The sequence below is a fragment of the Leiobunum rupestre genome, chromosome 10 (genome assembly GCF_980474605.1).
Source record: "Leiobunum rupestre chromosome 10, qqLeiRupe1.1.hap1, whole genome shotgun sequence".
Taxonomy (NCBI): domain Eukaryota; kingdom Metazoa; phylum Arthropoda; class Arachnida; order Opiliones; family Sclerosomatidae; genus Leiobunum; species Leiobunum rupestre.
Genome location: NC_143393.1, coordinates 7,532,058 through 7,549,044, shown reverse-complemented (window position 1 = coordinate 7,549,044; position 16,987 = coordinate 7,532,058). Strand labels below are relative to the sequence as shown.

The 16,987-nt window shown below is 38.5% G+C and overlaps 1 protein-coding gene across 1 annotated transcript; it reads left to right on the top strand.

Annotated features, from left to right (window-relative positions):
* Positions 1-12,454: 12,454 nt before the first annotated feature.
* On the top strand, positions 12,455-14,984 carry LOC149923526 (uncharacterized). Its single transcript, XM_090160710.1, has 5 exons — positions 12,455-12,525; positions 12,582-12,821; positions 12,884-13,049; positions 13,579-13,826; positions 14,574-14,984. Exons 1-5 carry the CDS (start codon positions 12,493-12,495, stop codon positions 14,739-14,741), a joined length of 855 nt encoding a protein of 284 aa, XP_090016836.1. The 5' UTR covers positions 12,455-12,492; the 3' UTR covers positions 14,742-14,984.
* The last annotated feature ends 2,003 nt before the right edge of the window (positions 14,985-16,987 follow it).

The window sequence follows — 16,987 nt, the reverse complement described above, 5'->3', positions numbered from 1 at the left end:
AGAACAAAATGGATGACGTAGGCTCGGAAACTGAACGCGCCAGAAAACGTTATTTAAATAAACCCAATTCGTTTTCTCATCGAAGTTCTCTTAGAAGTTGAAAATTTCATCACCAAATCTACAGAGTTGATCATTTATTCAAGTATTCAGATGCTTAGAAAAGATCGATTGAGATAAGTATAACGTAAGATATTGATTTTCCAAGGCTTAAAAACTACCGTTCTAAAATCAGACGCGAAAACGAGAGTCTCGGGTCTCGTGACTCGGCTACTAGCGCCACCTACAAAGCGACGTCACGGTGGCAGATACACTGTTAAAAATAAAGGTTTATAAAACGAGCAAAATGTACTTTTAATTTATTTCAAACCATTTGGTTACTAAAAAGGGTCTAATCAATTATTTTAGACCCATTTTACTCTTTCATGTTTAATACAATACCTTTTTGGGTATTGAAAAGAGTGTAAACCTTTTCCAGTCCTGGTGGTAAAGGTATAAAAACGTTATGTTCTAACATTTAGTACTTTTGAATACCCATTTAATTCCCTTAAACGGAGAAAAAAATTATATGGACCAATTTCGAGACTAGTATTTGAATACTACGTTATTTCTTTTTTTAATTTTTTCTTTAATATAACTTAATGCGAAGAAATTCCAATCACCAGGAATATTTCACTAAGGTTAAGTCTTATAACTTAAAATTTATAACAGATTTTAAATATAGGCGATATTGATTAAGGCGTCAAACTATGATAACCCAATTATCGGCACTAAAGAAATTTTGATATGTGTATATCAAAAACTGAAAGTATTAAATGATACTTTACGTGATCAACTCCCTTCGTTCACGGACGCTCATTCGGCTATTTCCCCCGAGCGAAAACTAGCCTAATCTGGCTATGTTAATGGTTAAAATATTGAATAATAATATTATTAAAAAAGGGCCTATAAAGGGACTGAAAATAAAGTTAAAAAGGATTAACTTCTTACTGTTTATGAAGCAAAATGGATAAAAGAGTGTAAAATAAGTACTTAAACACTCCACGAAAGGACTGAATTTGGGGAGCAGATATGTTTTATGATAACACCCTGAATGGTCTTAAATATTGGAAAAAGTTTTAACCACTTTAGAGGTCTAAATTAAAACCTTTATTTTTAACAGTGTACATACTGAATAAAACGAAATGAATTTGTACAAATGTCCCATAATTTCGAATTTGGGTCCGCCGTCGTGAAGACAGATGACTAGACGCGATGGTCGTTAAACTAATTACATTAATGACAATAAACACTTCAGGGAAAAAGTGCTAAGGAAACGAGTTACGGCGGTGCCAAGTGGGAGGGACTAATTCGTAATTAAATAGGTTAAGCGAAGCGCGGAAGAACTTTGGAAGGCTTTGATAGCATGGCCAAGTCCACAGTCACCATGACTGGAGAGACTAACCTCTACAGTATATACCCAATCTAGAACGTGTGTAAATGTAGCGCTTTCTAAACCTTTTCCAAATGCTATAAATATAACGGACTGTAATTGAATTCCCAACTTGCAAGCAATAAGAGACGATGACCAAGGTAAATGAACCCCATTGGGACTTCCCGACCAAAAACCTACGCGAGAACCATTAGACATTCGCCATTTCGAAAACAAGCTAAAATATGTATGTCTAGTAAGAGAATCCGCTACCACCTGATATTTAGGTTGCAAGTCAGCGTTGGCCATTCGGGAACCGTTGATATTTTAACAGATAAGGTCAGTCGGGTTTAAACCTAGAATATTCCGCTTTCGGAGAGGGGCTAAAGTTTCAATAAATAATAGATATCGTCGACATCGGTGGAGACCTCATCTATCTCTCTTTCGGCCAGGCTGCAGCGCCACAAATCGATCATCGGAGGACAGGGAAGCGCGTCTCAGCAAGTGGGCGTCTGCCTTACCTCATCAGGAACAAGATCGAGTCGACTGTCGACGACTCTGAGAGGGAGAACGGAAGAAATTGAGAGAGATGTGCTCAAGATTTGATAATATCCGGAGTCAACGCGTGAACTGGAGGCCACGTGGATTAGACGCAAAAATCAGAATTGAAAGAATATATTTATTTCTACCATAAGCAACATATAAATAATAATAATAATCAGCTAGGCTAATACCCAAGGCACCACCTTAGGCCCAAGTCATCTAGCGACTTAGAATGCCTTTAAACAGGTGGCCGGGTTACAATGCATAAACATAAGTATGACACTTCCTATTCACCCAATGCAAAATTTTTAATGATAGTGTGTTTCACCAATGACAACGTAAACCATTACCTCCCGACGAACTGACAACTCTCCGCGAACTGCTCCTAGTATTTGGAGGACCAGCCAAGGCCTATTGAAAACTGAAATGCTTTCAAAAGTGTAAATAACGCTTATTTTTGGAAAATAATGATGAATTATTGAATCGGAAGATAAAAATAACTATTATAAACACTGGCTCCATTTCAGAAGTTAGTTCTGTGCAATTCTTATGTTTAAAATGTTTGCTTATGTATATCATTAGTTTCCTAAATCGGACGTCTTCCAACGCGATTGAAGTCCACGCCATTGATGTTTTTCGTTCCCACCTCTCGTGTTTGGAGAAATTTTTACCATGATGGGCATGGATGATCATTCTCCATAAGTACAAGAGTATCAAACGGGGGGATTGTTAGGTTCCAGTGACGTAAATAATGCCCCCGTTGTGTTTGTTGCTCCTAGCTGTAAATATCAAAAATGACCAAAAAAATCAGGATCCTTCAAAAATGACAATGCGCGTGTGCAGAAGAGGCTACTATCGAAATATCAAACTATCGAGAGTAATGGTCAAATTCAAAATCGGTCGATGGTGCCTATTTAAGCCTTGGGCACCAAAACAAAACAGGTATTTTACATCCGCTTAAGCATATAGTTTATGATTTGACTATAATACCGGACAAAGCATAACATACTGTCACTACTTAAAATTGAACTTAGACAATCGATTGTTTGATATTTCGATGTCCGCCCCTTCTCCACATGCGCATTGCCTTTTTTGACGATATATATGTCGATATCAAAAACTGTATAAATGTTCAGTTATTTAAAATAAAAAATTCAGAAATGGTTATTGAATTATGGTGTAGAAAACCTTACTAATTTTTATAATTAACGCATACTCAACATGGAAAAGAATGTTTAATTTATAAAAACATTAAATTAACAATTCATTTGATATTACTGCCTCTATGAAGGGTAATATTAAAGTAATTTGAATTATGGTTTATAAAATTTTACTAATTTTTATAAATAACGCATACTCTACATTGAAAAGAATGTTTAATATATAAAAAAAATAAAATTAACAATTCATTAGATATTACTGCCTCTATCAAGGCTCAACTATCACAAACACAACAAACTCAATATCCACAACAATCATAACACAAACTCAACACCCACAACCTAAACAACACGAATTCAACATTCACAACCTGCACGAAAACATTACAATAACGAAATATCCAATCAAACTGAGTTAAAACTGTCGCGACGGTGAGCGTTGACGAAAAAAAGACCAACCAAATCAAACCTAACCGCAAATCAATCCGTTAACGCTCACCGTCACACAGTGGTTTTGCCAACCCTTCGATAAACTGTGAACGCAGAGATTTCGAGAAACTGCGTACGCAATGATTACCCTTTGCCCCGAAAATGCGAACGTGTTCGCAGGACAGACACATAGACACACAGACAGACAGACAGACAGACACGGTGATTGTATAACCCCTCCTAGGGGACTTTGTCCCCTCGGAGAGGTAAAAATGGGATTCGGGTCCAGTATTTTACCTGATAAAATTTAAGGGACTTAACTTTAATGTGAAATCTATTAACTTAAAAAATTAGCAAACACCAAAAACGATAATATATTTCCAATAAAGTTTTAATATAAACTATAGATTATGGAAGCAACAGTAGTTTTCATAATATAATGTCTTAAATATAGACCTTTTTTGAACCGCAACCTCTCTCTTCCCCCTTACCTAACATCGAAAAATCCAAATTATTCAAAGCCCCAAATTCATTTAATAGAGTTAACTTATGGTTCAAAGAAGGTTTAACAGAAAAAGCTGTTTATAAACTTTGGGTACCCTAGCCGAGTTGCTGTTCAAAATAAACTGTCAGTCTGGTTTGTCCCAAACGAAATTGTGAAGTGACTAATTAGACGCGAAATCAAGAGCGGCCAAAGTTAATTAAAACGTATACTGCTCAGACTTTCGCGATGAACAAAAAATGTGGACAAAATCCATTATAAAAAGAAAAAGAAATGGACCGATAGGAAGAGACTCAACGGAAAAAAAATGTGATTCAAGTGAATGGAAGGGGGCCCGGAGGAGCCGGCACCGGAAATTGAAAAATCAGTCGTGTGGACCACATTTTCCATTACTTCACCTGATCAGTGTCTTTTAGGATTTATTCCTTTTTTATCATACATAGTTTTCAATTTTTCTTTCAGATAAATAAGATTACCACATATTCTTCCATTACACAAAGAACGTGAATGATTCAATAACCAACATACTGCTCAATTCTAGCAACGCGGGATATTGAAAATATAGCTATTAAAAGGGTCAGTTAGTCGAACAGTGCCGCATTATCCAAAAGGCTGATTAGGCCCAGCGAGAGCAGGGGCCCATGCATCACAAGAAGGAGGGAGAATGTCTAGGGTCCTAATAAAGCTTGAAGACTAGGTCCCACAAAGAGCGTGGCACATACATCAGAAGGAAACTAGGATGTCAAGTACCCCAATGAAGCTCGAAGACTAAGGGCCAACCAAGAGCAGAGGCACATACATCAGCAAGGAAAGAAGGATGGCGAGGGCCCTATTGAAGGTCGAGGACTAGGGTTTACCAAGAGCAGGCGAACATACATCAGAAGGAAACCCAATGAAGCTCGAAGACTAAGGGCCTGTTGGAGAATACTGATGTCAGTGGATAAAAACCGGCAGTTCAAAGTACAAAGTGTTATAACAGTGTATACATTTTTTTAGCGGTCCTATAAATAGGTCGCATGTTACTGTGATTTTATCATTCGCCATGTTACTCTTTTAAGATGTTATACTAATAAACGTTAAATAATAAAGTCTTATTATATAATTCTGTAGCTATCTTCCTGCGGTAGTTTCGTTAGACAATTGTATTAGGTATTAGTTTCTGATAATTCTATCAGGTTATGGGCTCAGCATCGGTTCCACTGTCTTCTGTATTGTAAAACTAGTTCGTGTAGGCAAGCCTCTGTGTCAACAGACGTTTTCTACATCTTTGGCAGCGGCCAGCATTCAAACATCGGTGCCCTAGTTGACTACGACGAATAAACGTTTGTGGAAGTTTAAACTTAAGATTTTGTTGTCAAGAGACAACCTGTGGGAGGTCGTTGAGAAAGTTAAACCGGTGAAGGAGGTGCCAGCGGATTGGGAGAGTCGGGAGAGATAGGCCCAAGCTGCAATAGCATTGTCACTAGAGGATGATCAATTAATTCACATAGTCAACTGTGGCTCAGCCAGAGACCTGTGGATGGCACTTCAAAAGCTGCAGGAGCAGGTTAAAATGACAAGTAAATTATATCTCCTTCGGAAAGTTCATAAGATAGAACTTCAGGAAGTTCAGAGCGTAAGCTGATCGACGAATTCAACAGACGACAGCAAAGGATTAAAAGCGACTGTGGTGATGTGGGTGAAGCTATGAAATCCACAGCTGACAGACATCGATTCAAGCCTGGTAGCAAGAAGGAGTGTTGCTTCCATTGCGGTTAGCTAGGGCGCTTCAAGGCGGACTGCAAGAAGTTCAAAGCTTCCAAGTAGAGCTCTGCGTAACAGATAAATTAACTGACAAAATTTCAATTAAACGTAAATATTTTGGTTAACTGTTTGCTTATGGATATTATCCAAGGATAAACAACGATTTAACATGCAAAAATAATTGATATTTTCGGATAATTGTAGATTATGGATAAGAATAAAAATGAAGTGGTTAATTTTTATCCAAACGCCGAGCTTAGGGATTGCAATCCAGCAGGGTTTTCAATCCAGCTGGATTTTTGCTGGACCGACATCAATCCAGCTGGATCTAACGCGGATCCAGCAATTTATATATTTTTCAAAAAACCAAACAATTTTATCAAAAATGACCAACAGGTTGAACGCCAAAATATACCTCTTATCATGGAGAACTAACAGGTTTTTTTTTGAAAGGCGTTGCTAGCGTCACATGGCTGTCATATTGTACTAAATAGCGTGACCAATTTAAACTTCTGCTGTTATTCCTCAATGGTATGTCTATGATATTATTAATTTTAAATTAGAAGACGTGGCAGTCATTGGCTCAGCTGTAAAAGATCGGTGTTCCTAAAAAGCCACCTTTTTGGATTTTTGTCCAGGTCAGGGGAAAATACTGGCAAATAGTGGCTAATAATGGCTAATTAAGAAAATATGCCTTTTGAAAAGAGAATAAGTTTAAAATCTAATTAATAGTTATCAATAATAAACTTTTGAACTAGCAACTATGTATAGATATTTGTATTTTATAGCCCAAAATGCAAAAACGTTTATGTTCAAATCTTAATAAAAGTAAAAAATATATTTTACACTTTTTTCCCCTAAATACATTTTTGGCCAGGCCGGTATTTACCACTATTATCCACATTATTTTCCACCCGGTATTTACCACCTCGGAACACTAACATCCAGTTGTTAAAAATATAACTCGAGCTCGTTTCCTGTTCGCAACTGTACTTTAAATTATATCAATTAATTTTTATTTAATCTATAAATAACAAAAATCTTGCTGAATAAATAATATAGTATAATAAATAATATAGAATCAATGACGTTAATGAGTTAATAAAAACGTAAAGGAAGACGGACTTTTCCCAAAGTGGTTTGTATAAATATCGTTGCAACATAATTTACCGTAACCCGAAGCACTCGGCCCGTCCAAAAATGTAAAAAAAAAATAGGAGTTGGAGAGAAGAAGCCCCATACATACAGAACACACACAACATTCACCCATGTCTGAACACAAACACACAGTACACAAAACCTTACAAAAACACGAATTTGAATACAAACGTTCAAAAGCTGGTTTACACTAACTAGTAAGTCAACACCATCGTTACGGTGGGCGTTAACGTTAAAAAATATAACAGATGTAACGAGGAGTTACCTTCAGTTAAGCCGTTACACCGGTTTAGCCCTGGTGAACCTTTTCCAAAGTTCATGAAACTGCCAACGCGGTGAATACACTTTGCCAACAGACACACCAAAAAATTGTAAAACAACTCGTGAGAGCTCTGTTATGGAAAAGTCTAATTAGAAGTAGGAGTTCTAAAATATTATTCTTGAAGTATTTTAAAGGATTAAACCAATCACGTTTGCATAATTTGTAACGCACGTGGGTTCGAGGTATCTATCTACAGTTCTACACCAACTAGTTAAGGAGATTATTATTGATATCTTGAAAGAATAGGGCAGACGATTACAAATAAACCAGACTGTATGGTAAATACTGGCAACTACCTACATTTTATTAATTATTAAACCACATAAATTAATATAGAGGCTTTTTTTTTACTTTTCGGGAAGTACAATCTTAAGAAAAAAATGGTATTGATGGTCTTGTCTCACGCAGGGCCGTAGCGCACCTAGCAAAGCGGGAACGTTCACTTTTGTGCCAATCGCGTCACGCGAATCGCGATTCACGTGCCAATTATTTAAAAGTTATTTATCCAGCAGACCGAAAAATGTGCTGGATGCAGCTGGATTGCTGGATGAGGGATCCAGCAATTGCAATCCCTAGCCGAGCTCTACTTACAAGAAACCGATGCATTCCAGTGGCTGTGGCAGTAAGGAGACAGAAAGTACCAGGCGTAGTTCTTGGGTCTCCAGCAGAGATGGCCGGGTCATCAGCTTGTGGAAACAATTTATTCATGGCTTCCAGTCGGAAATCCAAAGGTTACTGGTATGTCGACTCAGGAGTGACGAGGCACATGACCAGTGACCGCTCATTCTTCGAGGTGCTCAAACCCAAGTCACAAGACGTATTTCTGGCGGACAAGTCAGCGATCAAGGCGGAGGGTATTGACTATGGATTCCTGCAGTGTCCACATCTAGGCAGGGACATTCAGAACAACCCGGTTACTGACGTACTCTACGTTCCTGATCTAGAGGGAAATCTACTATCCGTTCATAAGCTCACTCAGAGAGGTCTAAAAATCATCTTCCAGGGTGAAGGATATAACTTTATCAAAGGGGAAGATATTGTAGCTACATCAAAGATGGATGAACATCTTTATCGTCTCAAATTCCAAGAGTCTGTAAGAACAGCTTCAATCGAATCTCATGATGGGTGTGTTCACCACTGGCATCGAAGGATGGGGCACAGGGATCCAGTGGTGATCGAGAATCAGCTCCACGACAAAGGCTTAGCTGATGGTATATCACTAAGGGATTGTAAGGAGCGGTTGTACTGTGAGATCTGAATAAAAGGAAAATTGACGGAGACACCATTTCCCTCATCGACTGAAGGGAAGACGAAGGCTATTATGGATCTTGTTCATAGCGACGTATGTGGTTCGATGGAACAAGTGACGCCGAGTGGTCACCACGACTTGGTCACTTTCATCGATGATTTTTCACGGTATACCGAGACGGTCCTGATCAAGAACAAGAGAGAGTTTTTGATCGTTTCCGGAAATATGTCGCATTTGTCAGTAACAAGTTCCACCGAAATCCATTGATTATACGAACGGACAATGGGGGAGAATACGATAATGAAGCCTTAAAAGATTTTCTGAAACAAAAAGGTATTCAACATCAGTTAACAGTACCTTATACTTCTCAACAGAATGGCTTAGCAGAGAGAAAGAACCGCTCTCTGCAAGAGATGGCAAGATGTGTGCTGTTGGATGCCAATCTAAACAAGCGATTCTGGGGAGAAGCTGTTACAACCGCGACATACCTTCAGAATCGACTGCCAACCAGCGTCTTGGACAAGACTTCGTATGAAATTAGGAATGGTTCCAAACCCCATCTGAGCCATATTCGAGTCTTCGGGTCCAAGGCGTTTGCGTACGTTCACAAGTAGAAACGGGGCAAGTTTGATGACAGAGCTATCGAGGGAATTCTAATTGGCTTCAGTACCGCCAGTAAAGGGTACAGAATTCTAATCCCAAAGACGAATAAGGTCATAATCTCAAGAAGTGTCCGGGTCACTGAAGGTCCCAGAGGGGGGTCTACACTCCAAGCCCGGAGTCAGATCGACCGGATACAGCAGATGCAGAAGGGGTAAGTTAGGAAGTCCTAGAGGTCGATCTTGTTCAAAGGTTATCACTCCAGATCCAGAACAAGGGGCAGCCGAACAACCACCAATTGAGCAACCACAAGATCGACCATTACCCAGAGTATCCCAGAGATAGAACAAGGGAGTTCCACCTGTCAGACTGTGTTGTAAATCCGAAGTCTGTATCAGAGAACCATCCAGCTGGTCTGACGTCATAAAGTTACCAGAGAGGGAGAAATCGAACTGGGTTGCTGCAGCGGAGGAAGATATCTCTTCGGTAGAAGAAAGCGATACTTGGGAGCTCACTTAACTCCCAGTAGACAAGAGAGCCATTGTCTGCCAATGGGTCTTCAAAGCGAAGGTGGATAAGATCGACAATCTTCTCAAGTACAAGGCTCGCCTTGTGGCCAAGATCGGGGAGGTGTAGTATACCGTATTTATATCTGTAAAACCTCGAAAATGCACAAATAAATTAAATTAATAATAATAATAATTCTAAAAAAATCTTTATACCCAAGCTATAATAGCCATTTATCCATATTTTTACGCAACGGAAAAGTACGGAGAAGACCACGATGAGACATTTTCACCAGCCGTAAAGTTTGAGACTATACTGGTCCTCTTGGGCGTCGCTGCAAGCAAGAAGATGATGATCAGACACTTTGACGTGAAGACTGCGTTCCTCCATGTCGATTCGTCTGTGAACATCTATATGGAACAACCACCTCGTTTTGTCCAGCCTGGAGAAGAACAAAAAGTCTGTAAGCTAAAACATACTATCTATGGTCTGAAGCAGTCTGCCAAAGCGTGGAGCCAGAAAGCTAATGAAGCTCTCCTCAGGAAGGGACATGCTCGAGGATTTTGGGCTTTCAGATGCTTGAAGACTAGGGCCCACAAAGAGCAGGGGCACATGCATCAGAAGGGGGTATAATGTCAAGGGCCCTAATGAAGCTTGAAGATTACGGCCCACCAGGAGCATGGCACATGCATCGGAAGTAAGAGGAATATGTCGAGGGTCCTAATGAAACTTGAAGACTACGGTCCACAAAGAGCAGGGGCACATGCATCATAAGAGAAAGGAGGGATGTTGAGGGCCTTAATGAAGCTCAAAGACTAGGTCCCACCAAGATCAGAGGGGAATACATCACAAGAGAGAGGAGGGATGTCGAGGGGCCTAATGAAGCTTGAAGACTACGGTCCACAAAGAGCAGGAGCGAATGCATCACAAGAGAAAGGAAGGATGTTGAGGGCCTTAATGAAGCTCGAAGACTAGGTACCACCAAGATCAGAGGGGAATGCATCACAAGAGAGAGGAGGGATGTCGAGGGCCCCAATAAAGCTTGAAGACTACGGTCCACCAAGAGCAGGGGAACATGTATTAGAAGGGGGAGGTATACTGTTGAGGTCCCCAATGAAGCTTGAAGATTAGGGTCCACTAAGAGCAGGGCACATGCATCGGAAGTGGGAGGAATATGTCGAGGGTCCTAATGAAACTTGAAGACTACGGTCCACAAAGAGCAGGGGCACATGCACCATAAGAGAAAGGAGGGATGTTGAGGGCCTTAATGAAGCTCGAAGACTAGGGCCCACCAATATCAGAGGGGAATGCATCACAAGAGAGGAGGGATATCGAGGTCCCCAATGAAGCTTGAAGATTAGGGTCCACCAAGAGCATAGGCACATACATCAGAAGGGAGTGGAGGATATATGTCGAGGGCCCCAATGAAGCTCTAAGCCTAGAAGCCGTACATCGATTTAATCCGGCGCTGTAGTCGAAATAATTATTGATAACAATTTATGGAGTGACGGTCAATTGATAAGCGGTTTCTAGCGAGAAAAATACAAAACAATTTATCACTATAACGAAGAAGTAATGCGTATTAGGTCTAATAAATTAGTTCGAAGTTCAGTCAAAAATGTGTGGTCATTCTATAATTTTAACATTTTTAAATTAGATAATTGGTACACTTATGGAAAAATTATAGTTAATTGATTGAACGGAAAACCTTAATCGATTTAAGACCCAAATAATCTTATCTATATTTAAATTTCGCGCATAATCTACTCACTTACGCCATCTATAATCATATAAATATGAATTATTAATTATCAACAAACCAACTTTTAAAAAGCGTGCGTTTAGTTAAAATTATTGTACTCATTGAAAAACGCAATTAATTCTTAGCAAGTGGTATAATAAATCCCACAGATGGCGTCTAGTACTCGATAAAAGTTCTAATTTTAATCACTGAAAATAGGGTTACTTTAAACATTGCGAAAAAACAAGTACTTCAGAAGAAAAATGTTTTGGTTAGGCCTCGGTACAAAGAACGAAATAACGCCGATAATATATCAAATTAAATTGTAATTAAAAGCTTTATTCCCAATTGTTATAAAACAAGTTTTTATACAACTAAACAATGCTATTATCAAAAATTGTTCACGACGTTAATTCTATAGTGTTATAACGAAGATGAATTGATAAAAAGTGTACAGTCCCGATCAAATGTTTCTGGCCGTTTTCTGTTGGCAGCCATTTTATTTCTATTTTAGGTAGAGAGCCGAATGAGGGCCAGCTTCTATGAAAGAATACTCCAACGAAAATAATATGCAGTGAAAATAAATGCCCTACCCTAATTAGGGCACGAGCAAAGCCGGAAATAGCCAAACCCCTCCAAAATGACGTCATGAAAATAAATTTAATTTGTCGTGTCTACGCTTGTTCGAAGCGTCATAATATTCGGAAGCAAAATCTGGTTTCATTTTTCAAATCAAATTTGTGGTTGTACAGTTATTGAAGAAATAGTGATGACGGAAAACATGAAAATTTACCCTTATTTAATTTTTAAGTGAAACAAAGCCCTTAAAAATTAAATTGGGTTAATTTTCATGTTTTTCGTCATCATTATTTCTTCAATAACTTTACAACCGCAAATCCGATATTATTATCATTATTTTCGTGAGCGTATTCTTTCATAGAAGCCCTCATTCGGCTCTCTACCTAAAATATAAATAAAATGGCTGCCAAGAGAAAACGGCCAGAAAATTTGATCGGGACTGTACATACATACATAGCGAATAAAGTACGGATAACTATTATCAACAACTGTAAATCTGGGAATTAGAATACATCTACAGACAACTGTCGCGCGTGACTCGAACAGCAGTTATGAACACTTTTTCGTTAGCAAAGTTCGCTTCGGTAAGCGACGATTTCTTCTAAAAATAACGTAATTTAAAATATCGCATTATTTACAGAAAACTCTATCAGTGATAGCCCAAATGTCCAAGAGAACTTTAATGAATTTGTCCACTGAAGGTTTAGACGCCAAGACCGCCAACAAGTCCTTGAGGATTCAGCTGGCAGCGGCCCACCGAGGACTGGCCGAAGTCAAAATTAATGACCGCGTTTTTAACCACCTGAGTGTCATCTCACCGGCGGTCAATGGTCAAGGAAATATCATGCTGATTACTCCTTTTCCAATCGAATTTTCACAGGTATTTTCGCAACAAAGTAAGGCCGTTGAGGAATCTCATTCGTTGATTATAATCACTGTCAGGTAACGCCATCCAGCCTATTGGGAATCGACTTGGAAAATGGGGACGTTGTGGAAGGTGACGGCTCCTTGCACCAAATTTCGGGGTCATTTCACCGGGGCCTGTACATGGCTCGACCACAGACCAAGTGTATGATGCACACTCATTCGCCATACGTGTGCGTGCTAGGTAATTATTATTTTTAAGCGACCTAGGCTGATTCAAACTGTAACTTAATCCGTGGTAAGTACGGCTACACCACCGGTCATACAATAGGGACTTGGCTACATGACGTCACGTCATACCTTTGGCTATGACCGCCGTGCTGGTATGCTTTTTTTTTCAATTGGAACAAGCATGGGTGACGGTGTATCTACGTGACGCTGCTAAGTCCCTATTAGCTTTACATTAGCAATTAACATAAAGAATGTGATAAGATATTTCCAATATAACGCTTATTGTTATTTTTGTCAATTAGGAAAGTAAAATATTCGTTTTGCTAAAATTACAAGGAAATCAGAAAACAATGATATAAGTCAGTTTCAATTCCATATGACGCGTACGCAGTTAGACAAAAAAAACGTATGAGGATCGTACTATGACCTCATACCTTAGCATGACCTCGGTGACATGACGTCGCGTTAGGCTTTCCATTGTTGCGAAAAATATAATAATTATTATTTATTTTTAAAAACTGCGATTTATATTATAATTTCAGCTAGCCTGGAGGATCCGACTCTGCGCATGCTCATCCAAACCTCGCTCCAATTGTACAAACAGATTGGCTATGACAATGAGTACGGCGGCATTGTCGACGACCTGGAAGAGGGGAAACGTCTGGGGATTCTGTTGGGCGACAAGTACACCAACCTCATTTTGCGCCATCACGGTTCGGTTTCTGTGGGCAACAGCGTTGCGAGGGCCTTCAGCTATCAAACAGCCTTGGAAGTCAGCGCCAAAGTTCAGGTAAGGACGGTGTAATTGTGTATTGGAAAAGGGAGGTACTACCATTTGGTTGATTTTTAAATGCCAGATGGCGCCACCAGTCTAAAACGTATAAATTCTTGGTTTTTCTTCTAATCTTTCTTTTATAAACGATTTTTAGTCAATCCCCATTGTTGTTTACCATGGTAGCTATGGTTCTAATTTTTTCTGACTTCCGGTACGAAGGGGGCAAACGCTATTAACTACGCGAGAGGCCGCTATTTCGAGTATGGGCTACGAGGTTTATATTATCTTTGATAAAACGTTGCTTAGACTTACTTTGTTTAAATTGGCGCCATCTAGTATAACCAAAAGTAACATAATTACCAAAACTGTGTCTATCGGACCTATTTCTAAATGAATGCTACGAGCGAAATACAAGTTGGGAGGGGAGAAGGGAAAGTATGCCTTGGGGAGGGAAGGAAGTTAAAACCAACAAATAACACCTCGTAGTGAGGAACGGAGGAACTAAGTAGCACTGGTCAAAGTTAGTGTATTTTTTGATATTTCGTCGTTCTGTGGAGATGCTATCGCCATCTACCTACGATATAATACCATAGACTATAAAAAGATCCAGAAAGGCGACAATAAATAGTCGAGCATTCATTAAACCTTTAGCATACGAAAGTACAGGGATTGTCACGCTTCTGGTAATTATGTCACTATTCATCTAACTAAAAGCATTACTATCGAACGTCTAATTTCTAATCCATAGACTAATCCGAACAGGTTAAAGCGCTCCAAACGGGAGCCAAATTGCAGGAAGTTTCAACGGAGATGGCGGAGAAGACACTGAAACAATTCCAATTCCTCTCGGAAACGCCCCTGATCGACGCTCATTTGGCTTCCATCATCCAAAGATTGGCCAAAACAGATCCAGAATTTCGACTTGAATGATCAAAGTCAACATATATTTGTGCTCATTTTAAAAGAGAATATGTTTCATGTTCGCTTCGTGATTCCTTGGAATTAAACCACGCCCCTCTCTGTAATCTTTCCCCTTTCTCCAGTAAGGCGGAAGGCACTCCGGTATCACAGCAGGCTCTCTCCGAGTGGGCGTAAATATCTTCCTTGAATCATGAAAACATGCTTGATGCCACGTATTCTTTGTTAGCCTGAACACATTCTAGTTAATGTATACTTTTTCTATTATTCTTTGTAAAATCAATATTAAAATTATTTACCATAAATTAGTTTTTATTTAAGTTTTTAAATAAAAAATAACACTCCATTTAGAAATCTTGGATTGATTATCAAATATTTCTAGGTACGTCCAAAGACAATACAAACTTCATAATAAATAGCTTAGAAGTTCACCCCTGGAACAATATTTTCCCCCATAGTAAAAAAATCTAATAATTACATCGAAAAACCAGGTTTAAACCAGTTATGAAATTTCTAATCAAATTGGTGCTTTTTAAAGTAGTTGTCTAAAATACGTTCTTCTGCGCTTACAATCCGAAGGTATTTCGAATAACGAAGGTCCAGTTAGTAACTCGTAGTAACGTCATCACTAGCTAATGTTTCAGTGAAATGTTCGTAACTTTTTTTCGTTAGTCTGTATATTTCATTTTTCTTATGTTAAATATGAAATATTTCCACGTCAAAATAAGCAAAAGCGTTGAAGCTAGCGACATAAATGTAAAATAATTAGCAGCCATTTTGAAGACCACAGGGTAAAGGGCGAACTTGAAAAATAATTAACCGTGTTCTGAACCCATAAACATGCCCACCTGCCAAAACGCTGCCTGTCTGCCTCTGTTCTACATTGTTCCGTTTTGAAGGTCGTGAAGTTGTTCTTTTATATTATCTCTTTGATTTTTGACTTATGGTTATTGATATTAGATAAAGACCTTAACTGGGTTTAGATCAGATATGTTTTAAAATATTAAGGCTATGAAAAAAACGTCGGTACTTGAGTATAGTTTAAATAAAATCTTACTAGTTAGATTCTTTGAATTTTTAAGACAAATTAAGTCAATTTTATTGATACAGGCCTTTTAAAATTTTATAAATTTTGTTACAGTATTTAACCTAATTCTAATGGGAAAACTTTTAAAATCCGAAACTAAGCTGTTTTTAGTGCCTTAACTTCAAATTTAATTTGTTAAAGATTTGTGCTTTCTAAATGACAAATCCTCTGTTTATTAGACGTAAATCCAACAGTTTATACGTAGTTCTATTAATTTGTATGTGTGGTTCAAAGGTTATTTAAGTTTTTAGTTTATTATTAATTTTAATTTATATTTAACACTGTGATTAGTTTCATTAAATAGAGCTCGGAATTCTAAGAAATTTGATGTAGGAAGCTTTAAGAATACTAAATTATAACTGTCAATATTAGAGGGTCAAGAGTGCGAGGAAAAATGTAATAACAAATGTAAATAAAACACAAAAAAATTAAAAAAATGTAAGTATGCGGGGGAAGGTGAACCTGAAGGTTTACATAACCCTCCCCTTCGTTAGTGTCCGTCTCGGACAATGGTGTTGATCAGAGTTGCCTTTTCATCTGGATGTTCACTACTTGAAAGCTGTAGAAAATCAGCGAAAGTAATGAGTTTATGGTTAGATTGGATTAACACTTTGAACAATAGTAGGCAGTCATTTCTTTAACGGCTTTGGGGATCAACCCGAGACAGTAGTTATGGAACCAATCTTCACAATTGTCGCACTGAACCCAGTGCAGGTTTTTCGCGATACATTGGCACTTTTTTAAGACAAATTGGGTCAATTTTATTGATACAGGCCTTTTAAAATTTGATACATTTTGTTACAGTATTTAACCTAAATCGAGACAGAGATATGACAACTTTTTATTTTTCTAACAGGATACTTGTTAAAAAGCGTAAATACTTGTTTGAATTGAAATACTCCTAGGCCTTGTACAATTCGAATTTAGCGAAAAAAGAACGAGTATAGAAAGAGAGATATTTGCTGTACACCCGGGCACACGAAGAAACAAATAATTGCACATCGGCAACACTCATACCCACACCTAACGCCTGTTTCAGTATTGCTCAAACAAAATTTTTATTCTTCGCATACCCAGGGTTAGCGAAAGGTGTGCACTTTGTTAACATTCGATTGCAAACGTACTTGATTGCGTTAGCCCTAGTCCCTAGATTCGAAATAACTGTCTCGCG

Excerpts from the sequence above, each read along its gene's own strand:
- LOC149923526 (XM_090160710.1), top strand. The coding sequence starts at position 12,493 with ATGAACACTTTTTCGTTAGCAAAGTTCGCTTCG. Across the intron at positions 12,526-12,581 it reads CGTTAGCAAAGTTCGCTTCG|AAAACTCTATCAGTGATAGC; the intron begins GTAAGCGACGAT and ends CATTATTTACAG. Across the intron at positions 12,822-12,883 it reads TTCCAATCGAATTTTCACAG|GTAACGCCATCCAGCCTATT; the intron begins GTATTTTCGCAA and ends AATCACTGTCAG.